The sequence below is a fragment of the Brachionichthys hirsutus genome, chromosome 16 (assembly GCF_040956055.1).
Source record: "Brachionichthys hirsutus isolate HB-005 chromosome 16, CSIRO-AGI_Bhir_v1, whole genome shotgun sequence".
In the NCBI taxonomy this organism is placed as follows: Eukaryota; Metazoa; Chordata; class Actinopteri; order Lophiiformes; family Brachionichthyidae; genus Brachionichthys; species Brachionichthys hirsutus.
This window is the reverse complement of record NC_090912.1, coordinates 5,325,696-5,346,246: the sequence shown is the minus strand read 5'-3', so window position 1 is coordinate 5,346,246 and position 20,551 is coordinate 5,325,696. Positions and strand designations below refer to the sequence as shown.

The following is a 20,551-nucleotide window of genomic DNA, read 5'->3' as shown; positions in this document are numbered from 1 at the left end:
CTTCAAGAAATAATCCCCTAAAAACAAAAACAACTCATAATTAAACAGACCATTCCTCAGGCCAAACTGTTTTATATGTATTTCCCAAAACTGATTCCATTAGATTATCTGACCAGCCATATTCTTTATTCTTTATTATTCATTCTGAGATTTTCTTCAAACAATAGAAAGATCAGATCTTATTTAATACAAATAATTTAACTAAATTGACAAAAACAAAATATGGTTTTGATCGACTAGACTGACAAAAAAAACTGGATGAGGGCAAACAAAAAGCAAGATTAGATAAACGTTAGCTGACAAAAGTAACAGTAGAATGAAATAAGGAAAGGAAAACTAAATACACATCACTATTTAGGAAAATGTATATACTTCTTTATGATAATACATTTGTGACAATTGACAGGAAGTATGAAGAGTATTTGCACCATTCTGTTGTTAAGTAAACTCCAAGCAGAAAGTCTTAGAGTCAGCTCATTTATTTTGAAATAAATAAATCCTAATCCTCCTCACTGTCAGAGGAAGTTTTCCCTGTTCCATTTATGATGATCAAAGCAAAAGACAGATTTGTTCATCACACTTTGAACTAAATAACAGTTTATTATGATGCTGTATATTTTGCATGCCAGTTCCAGAGACATGCCGCAGCTGTCTAGAGCTCTGGAAGCTGCTTCAGTGTCTCATTTTTAAACCAAACATGTCATATGTAACTGATCTGAACACACAAATACATGGAGTGATTTTCGTCAACACTAAATCTCCAGCTCTATTGAAATCATAAACTCATTTCGCAGTAGTTTATCCCAAAGGGCGTACACAGAGCAGCATATAAGCACATAGCCATGCTTGCACACAAGTAGAATGGGAAACAACTGCATGCAAAATCACATTGAGAACAAGCCAGGTAAAAACACACACACTCTACCTTTCTTTGAAGAAGCGGCGGAAGCCAAAGGCGATGAGCTTGAGCACTGATTCCAGCACAAAGGTGGAGGTGAAGAAATAGTTGCAGTACTTCAGAGCAAGATCCAGAGACTGGAAAAGGAGAATAAAAAGGGGGATGTGTGTGTTTGTGATTGCATGTGTGTGTGTATGTGTGTGTGCAGTGGGATATCAGAAATATCAGAAGACTGGAATTGTTCCCACTAATTGTTAATTAAAATCAAGCATACCAGAGGCAAAAACAGAGCACCTTCCATTCATAGCATCACACTTTCATGCATACAGTACATTAATGTGAAGATTATATTAGCAAAGTATTCAAACTCATCCAGTGCAGCTTCACACAACTTCACAGCCTGTGGATTATTCTTTCGACTGTTATTTCTTTCACACAAACTGCAGGTCACATCAAAGCAGGAGTGCAATCACTGCTGTGTGGGCTGCCACTACCCACAAGCCAGGCAGCAAAGTCTGGAGATAGTTCCGTGGCGGTCCACCAGGCAGCGGCGTCACTTTTTAAGCTTAAGATACTGTCACTTGAGCAAGGGAAGGCTTTATGCAAGAGTTGCAGTGTGGTGTACGACAACAGCCACAAAGATTTGACAGACGTTAATATTCTGCATAAAGCCAGCATAAGCTCTTCTGGCTGAGTCGCAGATTGTGGGAATCGTTCAGTTTCTGTTCACATTTTGTGGAACAGAAAATTACCTTAAAGAAAGTCAATAAAAAATCTCTAGTAATGTATTTTAATACGTTAATTTACTTCATTTTTTGTTGCTGCACAGCTGCAGCACCGGACATGACACACTGATGAGTTTGGACACTCCACAAAACCACCAAAAATATATATATACACACGTCAATTCCCTTACACGAGGTTGGCTGTAGTGCTCTAAGGACATGGTGATGACGTTGATGCAGATGATGAAGGTGATGGTGAGGTCCAGGTAATGGTTTGTGCACAGTGTGTGGATCATCAGACGTATTTGGCCATAGCTAGAATAGTAGGGCAGCTTTTGGGCTTCTGTTGGTAGAAAAATGTTATGTAAATTTAAAACATTACATTTGCATTTTTATTCTCATCATATACAGTGAACAGTCAATGTTTCGAGGCAAATCCCAAAAGGCTGCTGCTGTTACAACTTAAAATACGCGACAGATCTTTTGCACATCAATTAGCTTGGAAATACTAAATGTAGAAGCTTTGATCGAGTCGGAAACGACCGCGAACAGATGAAAAGCTCTAATAGCAGAGCACAGTAATGGTGCCACGTGCAGATTGTGTGTTTATTATCTGTCTGTCTCTATTTCCATCTCTTTTACTCGACACAGCACACATCTTGATTTGTGTTGATCAGGGCGCTGCATGCTAATAGAAAGAGATTATTGTAATATCTTTGCAACAATGGAGGAAGAAAGAGCTTTTCAAGCTCTTTGGTGCTTTCATGACATTAGATCTGCTTGTTTAACGACTGTTTTAATGACTTTTTATCTGCTTGTACTCATTGATTTTCTACAAATCTCTTCTCCTCACCTCTTTTCTACTGTAACCCTCTGTGTCTATTTGTCTTCCAGCTTCTACCCTATCCTATGCTCCCTTGATTCCTCTTCTGCATCCACCTCCTGAATCTTTCTCTCTTACTTCTCCTCTTCTTTTCCATGCGTCGCTGACGCTTCTCCTCCCGCCTTTTTGCCTCCTCCACCTCCTGGTGCTGGCGGCACTTGTGGAAGTTTTCCACCACCACGCCGACAAACATATTAAGGACGAAGAAGCTGACGATGAGGAGGAAGGAGATAAAATACAGCAGCATCCATGGGTTGTTGTTGGTCACCGGCTGAGGTTGAAGTGGTGTGTTTGTTTGTAACGCAAAGATAAAGATAAAAACAAGATAAAAAAACATATGTGAAAGACAGAGTTTAGTCACATGCGATACATCTCACACCATTGTGAAATGTCTATTTTTGATGTTCTTACCTGTTGGTCCACACCAACTGCATCCAGGCCGTGATACATAATGTTGACCCAGCCGTCCTTGGAGGCGAGTACAAACAGGGACATCAGAGCCTGAACAGAGAGAAGATATTTGTGTTTATTGCGTAAAATTAATGAGTTAAACACGCGACACATTCTTGCATAAACATATAATCGACATATTTGATAGGAAACATAGGAAGTGTATATGGTATACTGACCTGTCCCAGGTTGTCAAAGTTGTATTTGTGGTGGACCCACTTGTAGTTGGCTTGCAAACAGTCAGACTTGTTGGTTACGTTCTTGACATCAGGACCAAGGCAGTGGAAAAACTTGCCTTTAAAGAGCTATGTGAGAGAGAGAGAGAGAGAGAGACAGTTGTGACACAAGCAGGACGATAATGAAAGTTTACTTGCAAATGAAGGAAAGTGAGTGAGGGATGGTAACACAAATAAATCATAAAGGCAGGCAAATCGCGCACACAAAACAGCTGGACTATTTCAACATGTGCATCTCATATAGAGAATGTGTTTTGGGTATATTAGGAAAACGGACCTTCCTTTTTCCCTACCTGTACTCCGAGAATACCAAAGATGATGAAGAACGCACAGCAGATGAGGACTATATTGCCAATGGGTTTGAGGGAGGTGATGAGGGTTTCCACCACCAGCTTCAGACCTGGAGCTCTGCTGATCACCCTGAAGAGGGAAGAGGGATAAAAGGAAAATAAGAAAAAGACAAAGTGAAGAGAAGAGAAGGCAGGAGGGAAAAAACAGGACATTTATTTTAAATACATATTCCCTAAAATGGTTCTTTAATTTCTGTATATGATGGACAACCTCTCAGCTGGAGATGTGATGCATGCTATTGTTCCATTGTTCCATCTTTAAACAGACTCAGACACTGTGAGTCAGATTTATCTAGAAGATGTTAATCATCATGCTGTTTTCTGCTGTCTGTCTGCTGCTGCATTTGGGAACGTCCTTTTGTTTTAGAATATGACCCCCCCAAAAAACCCTCTCAAAACATATTGCAGCAACCTTCATGATTTCTTCCTTGGCATTTGTCCCACTCACCCCCCACAGTTCACTGTAATTATACTGGAGTGTGTTTTGTGCTATATACCCTCTTGGTGCACCCAACAGATGTGCATGCCCTTTCACCTCAAACAATTAGTTTACAATTTGGGCTATACCCATCCCATGATATAGGATCCCGAAGATGTCCGTGTCATTTTGAAGGCTGCATCTGCGGAGGTTCATCTTCTACAGTAGTAATGTCATCCACTGTGACATTTGACGTCAAGAAAAGTGTGTTCAAATAAAGGCTATGACCTTGCTTTTAAATAGGCTTTCGTTGCTGTATCTATAGTTGTTCAGCTGACAAACTGGCAACAAAGAGATCCACATTCTTCCATGGCCCATGCCCAACGCTCTGACAAAGATTGAAGTATATCTAAGATTTTCTTGTAGTAGAGCAAACCAAAAAAACAGACGGATTTAATATCCGTATTTAATAAACATAGCCTCCTTGGAGAAAGTGAAAATGAAAGTCGCAAATCATACCTGAGGGGACGCAGCGTTCTGAGAAGCCTGAGAACTCTGAGCACACCCAGGATTTTGGCCCCACCCGCCATGGACACGACTATGTCAATCAGAGACACAAATACCAGGAAACCATCCAGAACATTCCAGCTGCTTCGGAGATAAGCCTGTTCTCCCACATACAGACCCATGGAAACCACCTGAGGAAAAAGGAGGGGCCGAGGTGACAAAGCCTATCAGCACATAAACTACAGTCACATGGCAACTCAAAGAACATTTAGATTTTGTATGTTTCTGGACTGAGCCTTGGAAGTTAACTGTCAAAGACTGAAAAGTAAAAAAAAAAGAAAGTATAACATAAATTAAAATAAGGTGATACGAAAAAAGACAGAGTGTGAAAGATGAGAAAGAGACAATAAAATATATCAATAGCTGGAGGACAAGAGGCCACAGACTGACAGACTTTATGCACACTCACACTTCAGAGAATTAAAGAAAATCTGAATAAAATTCACTTAGTAATTCACATTTTTGAAATAAGGAGATTCCATTTGTCACAGTGAAGAGTGCACAGGTAACCCTTTATCTATTCAGCAAACTTCACTTCCTCTGACTTTGCTGTTAAAAATGGATTTTGAGGCCACTTTGTGTTGTCGCTTTACTTCTCTATGACTTTGGCTGGTTGTCGGTCAGATATTACATTACATATGCACAGCTGGATTTGGCGTCTTGCTAAGCAGCGGTGCGACTATCATGCATGCATCTGCACCAATCTGCAAATGTCATTTGAAGCCGTTTGCTACATATCCATTTAGCTGCAATGCCAAAATGAAAAAAATGCCGATGAATATATTCCACAAAGTCTACAATTTACATCAATGTGAAAATACAAATTTTTATTATCTACCGTGAAAATATTAAAGCTCTTTTCTTTGCGAGGGCTAAATTTGGTCTGGAGCTGCCTCTTAAAATAGCACTCCAAAAGGTTTGGCAACATGCTGACCATTTCCTCAGCCCTGCTGCGTGGTGCTTCTTTATGTGGCTGCATCTTGTAGACAGCATAAAACAGAGCACCGCGGTCCTACAGAAAGCTTAATGCCACACAAAAACACACATGACAGAGCTACGTAAGGATCAGACTGAAGCACAGAGGGAGATGTGTACGGCTCGGGGGGGCCCATGGTGGGGGGGCTGACAAGATTGTAGGTCCATGACAGGCTGTGATGGGTTAATAATTGATTGTGGCCGTGCATAATTGATGACCCACTTGTGCCAGAGCTTTTCACAGAGGATGCAGACAGCAGTAAAGGAGGGAGAAAGTCAGGGGGGGATGTGTAAATAAAAATATATATACAGATGAGAACAGCGTTCTGCTGCAAGAGGAAACGCTGAACAAATTAAAAATGACTCAGGCAAGTTTGGAGAGGTCATGTGGAAGGACAGAGCGAGAGGAAGTGCTGGAGTTGGACTAGCCACGCATTAATGATATTGCCTATATGCTCAGTTACAGAAAGAACTTCCGGAGAAGGGTAGGAAAGTGGTTAGACTGTGGAACTGAGGCCAAGTCAACCCTGTAAAAGAGATAAACGGGAAGCTATAGATAGAGACCAACATAAAAGTGCTTGTACCTGCTACACTCAAGGCCTAGTGGTGGAAGGAAGACTCGTAAAGTGTTACCTTCAGTGTCATCTCGCTCACAAAGATGGCAGTAAAGATGTAGTTTGAGACGGTGAGAAGGACCCTTTCCTGTGCAGGCAAATGGAAGAGGGGGTAAAGGTGTTTACAACCAAAAGGAGGATGTAAATCTTTACTTGTTGCAATTTTTAGATTTAATAGTTGCCGATAGGAGATGCACAAAGACTTACCAAGCTGCCCTGCAGTATCTTGGGCCTCTCCAGAGCGACCGTGATGCAGTTGGAGAAGATGAAGACCAACACCACGTAGTCGAACAGCTTGTGGGCTATGATAGACTGGCACATCTGCCTGAACCTGCAGGAAGGGAAGAGTAGCTGTAGATGAAGAGGGGAAGGCAGAAAGCTAAAGGAGAAGTTTCAACAGGCACTAACATTATTATTGAGCCGAAAAGGGGGCTGTAAAAACCAGGGTATCCATATATATAGGTATGGTTACACTCAAAGATGATTTATAAACCCCTTCCAGTAAGAATGGAGCCAAGCTCCTGAATAGTGTATGGGAGCTCCCTCACATGGGTAAATAAATAGCCTAATTCAGCCATTCAGTTTGTATCAGTCCGAATTAAAAACAAGTTTCATTAACAACATTCTCTGGAGCAAAAGACTCCAGAGCATAGCAGTCTGCAAGGAGATGAGAGTACAAAAATTCAAGAAGAATAGGAAAGATGGTGTGCGATATGAAAGAATAGAAAATATGCAATTCAAAACTTGCTGCCAAAAAGCCATTAAATATCGCGTCTGCTGTGTTTTTTTGGAAGGGATGGTGAGAAACACTGGCTAGAAGACCCAAGTCCAGATTTATTTTTAAGTGTCCAGACATTTAAATGACATTTTATTTAAATAACATTTTTTACTAATTTAAACTGTCTCTCTCTGCGACAAATAAATACAGGATTTAAAGGTATTTACCAACTGTTTCTGGCTCTCTAACAGGAGGCTAGAACATATAAATACTGTTATTTGGAAGGCAAGCTGTTCTCCTTATTGACGAGCCGACGACCAGAATCGCGCACCCTCCATTGATATTGTTTGGATGAGATTCATCTGGCGGCCAAGCATTGATTTTTGTGTGAGCAGCAGTCTCCAAAACAACTAATAATTTCAGTCAACACCCGTTTTGATGCAATCGCCCTGACTAGATGCACTGCAGTCCCACATATTTGACTGAAAAACAAAGATGAAACTGTGGAGACCGCGATAAAAGCAACTCACTTGTTCTGTGGGGAGAACAAGAAGACAGACCAGTCCTCCCTGCTCTCACACCACTCCGGTCTGTACACTTCTAGCATCTTCTGGATGCGGAAGCACAAGCTCTGCATCAAAGAACACATGCATGTATCAATACGTGTGATATCTGGAGTACACTGGAGCAGAGCCCTCATGCAATGCACAAGAGAAACATGAAGTAAACACAAAAAAGGAAGAAAAAGCCTGTTGAAAATTCCTTTTCTAAATTATTAAAGTGGAAATGCTTTTGTAGCAACAGCTGACAGGGCATCTTCCAACACTAACATCTGTATCCCTCACTCTCTGGCTGTCTAAGCAGCCCTTTTTAATTAACCTTGTTTCTCTTGTACAAAGACTTGTTTACACTGAAAACAATGGAACTCCCAGGAGGCCCGGGTGATAGGGAGTGCATGCTTTATACAAAGCACTTGAAAAGCCTACACAAGAGGGCAGGAGATTAGTGTAAGTGTAACATTTTGTACTTGTTAACACACAAGATGATGGTTTGGATATTGAAAACTACAATGATAGATAATGATTGCTGGTTCTGATGAAAGGCTGCTGCATCGAGATGCATATCTCCACCTGTAGAATTGGATTCTGCAAGTTATATGAATACACAAGCTTACTTTACTGAATCCTCAGTATTATTACTACTATTATACTAAATTACTTAAAGGTCCCATATTGTGCAAAATACACTTTTTTGTGGTTGATATATGTCCCTGGCTTGTCTTTCGATGAGGCAAACTATAATATCATTATAGGCTGACCACACTACTGGTGGTCAGCGTTAGCGCCACACACACTGAAACAAAGCACTGGCAAGCCTAAGCCACACCCACTGCAAGAAGGGGCGTGGTTATCTTAACTTAATTTACATTTTAAGTCACAGTCATACACAGACGATCGTTGGCCAAAGGGCTGAAACAGCGGCTTAACGTGCATCCTATGATACATGATCTACGTGGCGTTTTGGGGAAGAAACCTCAAACACAAATTTTGAAGACTTCAGGGCAAAGTATAAAACTGTTAGCAAGTCTATAGTGTTGAACCTTTAACACACTTACATAGTCAATGTCATCATCCAGGTCCTCCCGATCCTTGCTGCGAGTGTTAACCTGGGGGAAGATGTGAGCCATCACCTGGCTCTGGGGGGTTGCCCCTCCAGCCTGCTCATTTTGGTGTCTAGGAGGTGACTGGAGAAGTTGAGACAGAGGAGTCTTCCCATTACAGTCTTGGTGTACCCCTCCTAAGACACCCAGACTATTCATCTTACCGCCACCACCTCGACTGATTAGCATTCCCCCAGAGAAGCTGTTCTTCCTGTGGTGAGCCTGCAGCATCACGGGGGACAGCTGGGGTTGTGGTGGCAGTGGAGGGTGTGGCAGTCCTGGCACCGGCAGCTGATGGGGCAATTCTAATGATAGAGCTCTACGGTCTCTCTTGGGTACAAAGTGGTCCGTGAGCATAGGATGGGGAAGGTGGGGAGATTGCAGAGCAAGAGCGGGAGGGGAGAGGAGAGCCTTCTCCTCATCTGGGTGGGTATAGTCATGGTGGCGGAGTGGGGATGTCGATGCACGGGGACCCCTGATTCGAAGACTTCCACCAACCACTCCACCGAGACCCCCCAGGCCATAGCCATAGAAGGGCCTTGAAGAGGTAGGGGTGAAAGCTGGACTTGCTGAGGGTGATGAGGAAGCGCAGGGGCGGCAACTGCCCAGGTTGTTCCAGCTGGAACGACGGGCCCACAAAGCCTGGGGATGGGGAGGCAGTGGACGGCCCCAGTTGTGATAGCCTCGGCCTGGATACTGGGGGGAAACAAACAGAGACGGTTTCTCCCACTTAAGGTGATCCTGAGCTGTTCTGTCTGAGCCACTAACAAAAACGAAGAGATCCAATGACCCAAATCATCCCAACTTCATTGTTATTCATGTAAAAGTAATAGGTAACGAAATGTACAAAAGAGTTGCAGTTGTTTATTGTTGTTGATTATATAAAACACATTCCATACTTAAACCTTTAAAAACCACAACAAGCTATGAGTTTATCAAATAATCTGCTATATAAAATTCATTTTTACAACTTTTTAAAATGAACTGTAGTATTATTTCCACACTTTGACTGGTCAATTAATAACGAACAGATATAAGCGATGCACTTTATTTCTATCGCCACTCTTGGCAGTGTTGGAATTCCACTCACCACAGCCTTCTGCTCCAGATTGGCCCGGCCAAGAGAAATTACACTGTTTTTTCTGGAGCTGAGAGCAAAGGTCAACCTCTCTGATGGAGTCAGACCAGAGGCCAGTGGGGTCAGGTCAAGGTGTCCGTTTGGGGTTAACGTACAAATCTTTGGGTCTACAGGGAGGATACAGTGGAGAGGAGAAGATCGTGGAAAGAAGAAAGAAAAAAAAAAGATGAATACAGCAATTTCAAGACCTTCCCTTTTTCTGTTGTTTCTTCTCTTTTACAACAGAGATTCCTATTTTCTATTGCTTTTACATGTCCTAAAATTATTATTGCCGGCTCAAAAGGTAAAGGATGCTATAATATACTTTTTTTGTTTGAAAATCAAACTGCAGTCAATGGTTTTGATGCCTGGTGCAATAAAACAGCTGATAGTTCTGTGGAGTATTCAATCGTTGGGGGGCTGGACATGTTATGGCCCGAGAGCACAGATGGTGCACCTTTTGCAGATCATAATGACGTGTGGAAAAGCAATTGTAATGGCAGTTTTCCACGTTTGCACTTCTGCTATAATATAGACAAGAAAAAATGTTGAATGACCTCTGATAACACAATTTTAACTAAACCTGCTTCCACGGAGCGCCCAATATTTATGAAACCGTATAAATTTATAATACCTGACAGATGAACATTTTCTTTGTGTTTATCATTCTCCTCAAAATTGCAGGAAGACCTATCATCGTCCGAGTATGAGCGATTTGCATCACCCTGTAGAGTCAGAGAAGATGAATAGCTGAGAGAGGAGAGGGGCTCGGGGTGTGGTGGTGGGGTGGGGGTGCGTGGTGAGGAGAACCGAATGGCAGCATGGCAAGAGAGGTGACAGCAGATGCAGCGGGTACAAGTAAGAAACAGCGAGTGAAAAGTGTAGAAATAATGATCAATCGCAAGCTGATTTAACTTGGAGCTCTCAAGATCACTTTCCGTTTTCATAGTAGCAATTTATCTGAGGGGCAAACTGGTTTACTTTTACTCATCATACCTAGATTGATGTTGGAAAAAATAGTAGACATACAATATATTCAGCATTTAATAAAAAAAAACGAGAAAGGCCATCGTTTTTTTTATTGACATTCATGTAGTTCTTTAAATTGCACAGCAAAATAAAAAAATAATAATTGCAAAACAGTCTAACAATTTCATAATTTGTATCTATTATTATTTATCTAATTGGCTGCTCCCCAGTGCCCCAAACAGAAATGTCCTACCTCAGCTTGGAAGCCCTCGACCAAGATGGCGACCAATAAATTGAAGAGCACATAGTTTCCAAATGTCATGAGAGCTACGAAGTAGAGAGCAGCAAACGACGAGGTGGACGCCATTCCGTTGTACAGCACCATGTTCCAGTCCTCCTGAGTCAGAATCTACAGGGAAAGGAAAGTAGGGACGCGTTCAATGGCGCATTCGTGATTCTTGCAAGGCCACAGTGTTGAGAGAAGCGTGTGTTGAAAGGACCTGGAAGACAGTAACGATGGCCCAGAGCAGGGAGTCAAAGTTCTTCCTGTCGGGAACGGTGTCTCCTGCCTCCGTCCTCAGACTGAACTTACAACCAAAGATGTGCATCCCCAAGATACTGCAACACACAAGAGGGTTCATCCAATCATTCAGTCACACATGCTGTCACAGAGGAAGGATATTCGTTAAAGGTCCATCGAGGGTGAGAGAAATCACACACACAGTAAACTAACATCGATGAACATATATTTTTTACTCTCTTTTCCTTCCACCTCCACTAAACGAAAGCTTCCTCTCGTCACTGTGATCCTGAAACAATGTCATTCATATCACAATTCCTGGAGACTTTTATAAAGGAGATGTCTTAACTGAGTGGTGCGATACATTAAGTGCTGACTAAAAGCTGCAATGGCTGGATTTACAGGCCAAAGGCCGCCAACTCACTCAGGCATTAGCTGGCTAAAAGCTCTCATGGCCTCTGTCGTGGTACACTGTTGCTTGATTGCTGCTCCAAAGGGCTAACAAATAGTGGGCAGGAAACGCAAACACAGGAAGTCACTAACGTACACACAAAAATAAAGAGAACAGCAGGACTGGGCTATATAAATTAAGAAATGTGTGTGTGCATGTATGTGTGTGTGTGTGTGTGTGTGTTATATTAGTTAACATGATAAACATGTTATTATGCAAATTGTAAAAAAAAAAATTGTGGAGAGCTGTGAATTGGCAAATATTAGGTGGGAGTACAATAACTAGAAGGTTTTAACTTATTATACCGCAGAAACCGCGTTCAGGCATTTCTTTTTCCTTCATGCTGAACTATTACATTTTGATTTAAACTGCTGCATTTCCATCACAGCTTTAATTTTCTGAACAAATATTTGGAGTGGAAACAAATCAACCTGCCTTAGGCTGTTCAACAATCAGGCGGCATCCGCGCATACATAAATAAAAATGCACCCAAATAAAGTATAGGACTATTCTGCACTCAAAGCATGTCCTGTCTGTCTGTCCTAAGAGGAGGAGCCTATGGGTCGAGGGTCTAGGGATCCTGGGTATTTTGTACTCTCCCAATTGTAAAACACCTTGAGATAAACCTTGAGGTAAACGCTGTAAATAAAACTGGCCTGACATTCAATATTTCACACTCAGGTTACACTCTGGGACACACACAGAGACATACAAACACACATCTGAACACAACAACAAGCAGCGCTCTCTTATTTACACTCTAGCCTCCTCTGCGTCTTTGCCCTTTTTCTTGTCTCCGAGTCATATTCCACATTTAAGCATGTCTCTGTGTGTCCCTCTGTTACCTGAAGATGAAGATGAAAAGCATGAGCAGCATGCAAAAAGTGGCCACGTTGTCCATGGTCTTCATCAGCACCACCAGCTGTCGTCTCAGCGCCGGCATGAACCTCACCAGCTTAATGACCCTTAGCAGCCTGAAGGTCCTCAGCACTGACAGACCGCCGTCTGCCTGTCCGATGATCTCACACACACTGTGTGTGGGTGCGTATGTGTGTGTTCAAAAGGGACAGAGATAAAGTGAGAATCTAAATCATGCAGATCATTTCATATAAACGTGCAGACACCGCATAATAAAATGTATGTTTTTACGATTGGGGAATATGTTGAGAGGTCGATTTTAGTGAGGAAACCACAGATAAGAGACAATCAGATAAGGGGGCCCTTTATACTAAATAAAAACAGGCTACTGCACATTTTTCAAGATACAAAACAAAATCCACACAAGTGCGATAAGGAATGCTGTTATATTTTACCTATTTTAGCCCCAGCCTGCTTAGATATGTCACATTAAAGGAATAAGCGACTTAAATATAAAGGCGATGCACAGAGAATGATAGCTTTGGTTGTTTTTCAAATGTTTCTGTGGATGTCATCATATGTTTAAGCAAAGATTTTCCCATTTTCCAGTGGAGTGAATTAAAGCATAAATGTTTAGAACGGTAACTATTAACTTTCAGGATATTCAATCTGCCAACCAAGTGAACACCCCAACTTAACAATCAAACGAATCAATTTGTAGTGGCAGACCTGATGATGACAATGATGCCATCAAAAATGTTATACGGGTTCCTTAGGTACTCGAAGAAACCAAAAGCCGTCAGCTTCAGGATCATCTCCAGGGTGAACATGCTGGTGAAGACGATGTTGCAAATCTCCAGAACGTTGGTCAGCTCGTCGGGCTGGGTGGAGAGGCGAGAGAAACACATATGCATCATGTGATGACAAATAAGATGGCAATGTGCAGATAAAATGTGCAACTGCTTGAGTTGCAAGGATTCCATGTTAACAACAAAGCAGTAGGAGACACCAAGAGGCAGGTACAGAGAAAAAAAATCTGAAGAAAAAGAAAACTGAGGGAGCCAAAGAAAACAACAGCACACACATCTGCACTTGCATTTATAAGGCTGCCGCTCAAACTGCCAGTCTCATGAAAGGAGCATTCTCTCTCACCTGACAAATAACATTAGCACATTAGACCTTATCTCAGACCGAGGTAGAGGAGTAAGAGACTGAAAAACAGGGAAACAAACTGGTATTGTTTTGTTTTTTTAATCACAGCCATGAAAATGTGAAGGGAAACATCGTATCAGCAATAAGAGCCAAGTGAAAGTGTGTGTTCCCTGTGTCGCATATGGTGTCACACGCTGCCTCGAGCCGAGATAGGAACACATACACACACAAACACGGTATTAATTCCGGGTTTATTCCCATTTGTATGTGTGTGCGAACGGCAAGGCTCGCTTCATGTAAGATTGTTCTGGGTGTGTGTGTGTGTGAGATTAATGTGTGTTATGCAAGATATGGATCAGATGTGTTCTGATACCCCCCTGTGAATTTGTTTCAAAGCCAGCAGAGAAATAGTCAGCTAGCCCTGTCAAAGTTAGCAAACCATGTCAGAGGAAAACACACTCTCAGCCCCCCGCCCCACTCAGCTAATCCGCTTTTCCTCTCAATCTATCTTTGTACCCCCGGTTCTCCATCCTTTTTTCTTTTTCTTTCTGAGTCTCATTATCAGGCAGACCCATCTCTTCCAAATCAATATCCTCCTGTCGATCAGAGAGGGGAGAACGGCAGCACTGGGGCTCTAGTATAAGGGAAGGCAAATGAGAGGAGAGGATTTTTTAGGAAATGATGGCATGATGGAGGAGAGGGGGAGGAGAAAAACACACTTGAACAGAGATGAGAAGAATGATAAAAGTGATAAGAGAAAGGGAATAAAGGCACAAAGCCCAGATCTCGTAGTCAAGTTCTGGCTACAATATTGTAGCTCATTTCAGTTTGATTCCAGAATAATGACAAACCTTACCTCAGAAAATAAAAAAACAAAAACAAATATGTTGAAAGAGATTCAGCTACACGGCGAGTTACAGTAGGACATACAGGAAGGACATAAAGGAAGAAGCACAAACATATCAAACCTGGACGGTCTGACCTTGGCTTGTGTTCCAGAAATCACTTACTTGTCATAAGTCCAAACACACAATATGAGGGTTATTGATAGACAGAACCGTCACAGCTACCGACACCAGTTTACCTCAGACAAACCCCAGCCGCTCTTCATTCCTTGCTTTTTAGCTCCGCTCTGCTTTTTGGCATCTTGATCCATTATCTTTCATTCAATCGCCATTTGTCTCCTCAAATCTTTCTGTGTCCCGCCTACATTCTCTCACCCCGAATTTCTCATGCCCCAAATAATATTTCATTTGTTGTTATTCAATTAAATCACCCTTTCTCTGTTTCCCTCTTGATATATGCCCTCAGTCTGCATGGGACCGCTGTCTTGAATATGAGTGAATGAGCTAAAGCTTCCAAGCCTGAATTCCAGTTTGCCACTTTCTTTTCCTTGCTGATAAATCCTCATGTGAACTCATGTAACATGAACGCAAACGCATTGGCTCAACTGTAACAAACATCTATTTTTTTTTCACAATTTATGGTCACCGATCCCCCCCCCCCCCCCCCCCAAGTCAGCTCATCAGTTTCAAACTTCCTGTTTTAGAGATTACATGAGGTAAGACATCTCTGCTGCAGAGCAAAAACAAACATTTCTGTCGTCGCTTCTGTTTCAGCCTGTGGAAACTGTGGAGGAAAAACTCAGGAGACAGAAGCACAAACTGCGAGTGTGCACGCTGCACACGCACATGCGTATTTCTGCATGCATGCCCACTCTGACACACATACACTGCAAAGTATTACACAAGGAATTGAGCTGAAAACTGCTGTGTAACCAGCGTCTGCCTCCTCCTTCCCCTCGCTCGTCTCCTTCTCTTCCTTCCCCCTCAACCTTCGTTTATTTTTAGAGTCTTCAGAGATGAGAGAAAGCATCTACTCTGTACGCTGTCAAAGAGTGAGTGGGTGGATGAAAGTGAGAGAGTGGGGAGACAGCGGGTGAAACTGAGGGAGGGAACAGAGACACTTGGGGTAAAACAGGAAGGGCAGACGGAAGGAAGGAAGATAGCAAGGCTAAACGTGTGTGTGTGTGGGGGGGGGGGGGGATTTGCACCCAGGGATTTGTGGAGTCTATATGGGGAGAGGAGTGGAAGTAAAATTAACGAGCGCGGGAATCGGCGAGAGACAAAGACAAAACAGTGAGGGGATAAAGCAGAGTAGCATGAGATGAGAGGGAGATGAGAAAGTTGTTTTATGTAGCAGCTTGTGAGTGCATTACCGGTGTGCATTTCTGCTTGTCCACGCATACAAGTAAAAAAGAATATTTGTTTATGTGCAGGCACACACTGGACACAAATTGATATGTGCTGCATGAGTGCACACCTGCAGTTCCTGGAGCTGGTTGTGATTGTGTGCATCCGTGCATCTGTGTGTTCTCGGCAGGCTTTTCCCATTCTCACCTGCCCTGTCTCCTTCTGAGGAGCCTGGCCAATATTAAAAGCCAGCTCTGTTTTGTCTACGGCTGCTCTGGTGTTTACACCCTCTGTCAGGAAAGTGCACGGCTGTTCCCACCGTCAGCAAGCTTCACATTCTTTTGACACTTTACAAAATAAACATTTACATATATAAATTGTAAAACTAATCGGTGCATTGAATGTGGCGGACATTAATTTGACAGTATTATCATACCTGATTGTGATGCTCAATGCCCATGCTGATGGTGTTGATGAGAATAGCAATCATGATGCCTCTGCTGAAGTACTTGCTCTCCACGATGCCCCAGAGTTTCCGCCTCAAATCTTTCCAAAGGTCTTTACAGTGCCCGAAGCATGTCCTCCTCAGCGCTCCATCTTCCCTCTCCTCCAGGTGTTTGTCCTTCTCACCAGTCTCTTTGACTCCATCCTCCTCATCTTCCCCACTTTTGGCAGAGTCTTCTTCAGCCCTCTCTTTCAGTGACAGAGCACATTGTGGACAGTCCTCAGAATCCCGAGGGATAGCCAGACTGATGGAGTTGGCCAGCGGCTGGGAGTCGTGGTCTTGCTTGCTCTGGTGTGGACAATGAGATGCTAGACAGATGATGAGGTGAATAAAACAAATATATAGTTAGTTGAAATGGTTGCAGTTTCAAACATCACAAATGTATTTTAAACAGAACAGTATAAATGTATCATTGACGAATCATTATTATAACATAGCCTAGTTAGGGGCCTGATCAAGACAGATTTCAAAAGCCGTTGCTCGGTCCGCCTTACTCACATCTTGGATGCCTGGAGTGATGCCGTTTTCCATTCCCATTGCCTCCACCACGCCTGTTGCCTTTCCCACCACCAGCGGGTGGGGGTTTCCCCCTCAGTGTGTAGTAAAGAGCTGCCGATCTCCTCTTGGCCTTTCGTAGGACATGGCAGACAAGCTGGAAGATCTCCTCATAGCAATTTCCTGGCTCAGCCATGCTGGCCAGGGTGGAGGAGGACAAGCACTGCGCCCTCTGCTCCTGCATCAGCTGGTGCTCCCGCTGTTTGGTCTCGGAGAACTGGGTGGCAATAACCACGAGGCACAGGTTGATCATGAAGAATGAACCAATCTGGATGGATGTCGTAGAGAAAGATCATGTAAGGATGTGGAACTTCTTGGGAGAGTTGGGATGAGTGCAAATAGTCAAAAATAGTGTCAAAGTATCAAATATGAACTTAAAGGCAGAAATGCATTCTCTATGAAAATTAATGGGGTGAAGGGTTTATACAGCAACCAAGGCTGAATAAGCCAAAATGAGAGACAACTTAAACTACAGTAAAAACTTGTTTTTTTCTTGTCTTGTTTAAATATGTGGCTCATGGTTTAGATGCCGCTCACTTTAGAGACATTAAATATGTGAATGACAACCACTGACTTTGTTTAACATCAAGTTCACACTGATTCTAATAATATTTGCAAATCCCTCTGAAAATATATTAGCTGAAGTGCTAAAGGTCTCTGAGGACTTTCTTCTTACTGAACCAGGGCTGATTGGAGCCGTCAGAAAAAGCCAGTGTGCCCAAAGTAAGGTTTTATATTTTCTCTTGCTCTCTTTATCTCGTTTGACTCTAGCCTAACATAAATTTGCCTCCAATTTCATGTCTGTCTTTACTTTTGTCACAAGCCACCCTCTCATCACAAGTGAACGTTGCTGTTGGGGGGGGGGGGGTAGTTGTCGATCGAGGATGCAGTGTGTTGTGAATGCTATGCGCTTGACTGACTCTTTCAGTGGCAGTAATGGGAATCTCTATAGCGTCGCTGAAATGACTTGTATTGGACTCCTCCAAAGTGGTTACGGAACAACGATTAGATCAATGCAAGCTGATGCTGAACAACTCGAAAACCAAGCAGCTGCATGGATTTAACATCTGAAACATGGTCTGGGGTTTGTCAGTTACAGACCTGAACATGTTACCCTATTTCTGTTTTCCAAGAGATCAATACACACATACAAGAAGAAATAATTTCCCTTTCATCCAGAGTCATAAAATGTGCAATGGAAGGAGTTTAAAGAGGAAAACTCCAGAGAGAGAAATATATAGGAAGTAAGGTGTGTGTGGCGAAAAGGAGGAGAGATGTCCATCTGTGGCCTGTGGGTCAAAGCAGGTCTGCAGGTGTGAAGCTTTGATTTCCCTCCAGGCTTGGATGTGTGTGTGTGTGTGTGTGTGTGTGTGTGTGTGTGTGTTTGTTTGTCCATTCTGTAATTCTAATTAGTAGACAGCTTTGCGCATAATCAGGGAGGGCAGTCAAATAACACACGTTCAGATGATCTCTGCATTATGCTGACACACACGTAACCGTATACCTCTGCGACGTGTGATCATACACACACACACTCACACACACACACAAATTGAGATGAGGAGCCTTGCAGGTGTGCTTCTGTGCAGCAGCTGCATTTATTTGTTTATACTGTATACACACACAAACACACACACACACACACTACTTAATTGGTATGAGTATTAATATAAAGATGAGGCTCTGATACATGATAAAATACCACACAGAGACACAAGTAGACGAGTAAAAGTGAATCAGGGCACAGACGACTGAATGAAAGCATGGGGGGGGGGGGGTGTAAAGGCCACTCTCAAAGCGAATATGACGTCTGGGAAGTGTCCCATTGAAAACTATGGTGTGAGCAACAAGCATGAACTTTGAAGTAAAAGAGCTCGTTTTATTTTGGGAGCTCTCCAAGCCCAATTATAGCATCACTTTGACCTCAGATCAGTTGTTCGCTTCAGCTTTGAGCGCGGTGCTGGATGTTGTGTAGCGCGGGCCTACGTAATCCACGCAGCACAAAATTGCAATCGATGTATCAGAATAAACCAGGCCCAAGTTCCACCCGTCAACTATAATTGGGTGTCAAAAGTGCTTACACTGACAACTCCTCAGGTCAGATGAGCCAAAAAGAGGCTGGGATTTTCAGCTGCACCCAAGTTGTCAATAATCAGGTCGGCTTAATGGGGCCAGCGTTGTGAGGGGAGAACTTATTAGACAGGTCTCACACTCCTGTTTTTCGGCTTCTCAGAACAGTGTACAGCGGAAATTGTAAAATGTGTTAGAGGCTTATTGGTGTCTTTGTAATCCTTCTCCAGTATTTTGTCTCCTTTGCTCAACAAGAGCATTGAATACAACAAAGTAAGGCTGAGCATTTTCCAAAGGAGGCTCTTACATTATATTCAGCACCTGCTTTGAGTTTATTTTAATAACAAATTGAAATAATCTCAAAGCAGGTGCAAGTGCAATAAAGGAATTTGATCTTCAGTGTGGACATATGCAATTCTTTCTCTTTTTTTTTACGGCCATTAGAACGCATCGTAAATTATAGGTTGCAGTTGGTGGAGATGTGACGTATAATAATATATTAAAATGTGTAGTGCTGAATTTACTTACAATGATGAGCAAAATGAAGTAGATGAAGTTGTAAAAGGAGTGGGCATCCATCACGTAATACATGATCTCCACCCAGCCCTCCAGAGTGATCACCTAGGAGGAAACACTGTTTTATATGTGACAGGTAACAAGCTTGCATAGCAGAATGCAAAAAAACAAACAAACTGTGCTTTTATCTCATCGGCCCGTATGGATCATACCTGAAAAATTACAATCCAGGCGTAGACAATGTTGTCAAAATTGATGGCACCTTTGTGGGGATTACTATTTCCCGTGAAGCATCGAGTGTAATACTGGTTCCAGTTGATGCAAAGACCTATTGCTTCACCGGCGCCACTACTGTTAGCCAGTGGCTCTGGACTCAGGCCCAGAGCCTGTCTGTGGAGCGCATCCTCCTTGTCCATGCAGCAAGTGCGACCTCCTTGCCGCCGCAGTGGTACATCAGAACACGACATGATGCCATTATCAGAAGCCAGGGAGCAAATGAAGGGGCGCTCATCATCCTCCTCTGGCTGGTAGTATGGTGGAGGCAGGGCCATACCTGCAGAGCTGTGGAGGGGCAGGGTGGGTAGTAATTTACGTTAGTTGGTTATGAAATAGACTGCATGAATAATATAGTACGGTATCAATTCTTATCCCGTTTGACTACTACCTCTGAGAATTTCATGAGGATTTAAATAAGAAGGAAAGTCAAGAGTGAGCATGAGGGCAGAAAGAGGAGTACAATCACTGAAGTTAATATTAAGGGCTAAGACTTTGAGACGACTGCGCCATTGAAGGAAAAGGATGAATTAAGAAATGCAAATAGCCCTGCTGAACAGGGAGTTGGGTGCTTTTTCTACCAGTACAATATCCTGTGACATCATAAAGCACGAGACATGGACATGGATGCACACACTTTACTTTTCCATGTTTTCATTCAATAAAAAAAGATATTCTCCATTTCAATTAGACCTGATTCCTCTGGAAAGAAGCTGTTGAACACACTAGATGAAGAATACCTTGTTCTCCATATGAGTCTGTATGGAGCTCTAAGTCTTCCATGCAATATCTGTCTATGGCACAAAACCTGACCCAGTCCTGGACTAGTGAAGATCACTGCAGGAAACCAAAGGCATGCAGACAGGTGTGGTAAATAAG

General features: G+C 42.7%; 1 protein-coding gene across 1 annotated transcript in view; it reads right to left on the bottom strand.

Moving 5' to 3' along the window:
* The window catches only part of LOC137905417 (voltage-dependent T-type calcium channel subunit alpha-1I-like), a 73,953-nt gene that overhangs the window by 14,580 nt on the left and 38,822 nt on the right, over positions 1–20,551 (bottom strand). Inside the window, 21 exon segments of the mRNA XM_068749655.1 lie at positions 926–1,035; positions 1,815–1,966; positions 2,585–2,777; positions 2,918–3,007; positions 3,136–3,261; positions 3,486–3,612; positions 4,480–4,658; positions 6,136–6,204; positions 6,324–6,447; positions 7,365–7,465; positions 8,450–9,190; positions 9,585–9,739; positions 10,246–10,336; positions 10,834–10,989; positions 11,081–11,198; positions 12,397–12,582; positions 13,139–13,290; positions 16,190–16,566; positions 16,757–17,081; positions 19,412–19,504; positions 19,612–19,960. Of these exon segments, the coding sequence (XP_068605756.1) occupies positions 926–1,035; positions 1,815–1,966; positions 2,585–2,777; positions 2,918–3,007; positions 3,136–3,261; positions 3,486–3,612; positions 4,480–4,658; positions 6,136–6,204; positions 6,324–6,447; positions 7,365–7,465; positions 8,450–9,190; positions 9,585–9,739; positions 10,246–10,336; positions 10,834–10,989; positions 11,081–11,198; positions 12,397–12,582; positions 13,139–13,290; positions 16,190–16,566; positions 16,757–17,081; positions 19,412–19,504; positions 19,612–19,960 (4,014 nt within the window).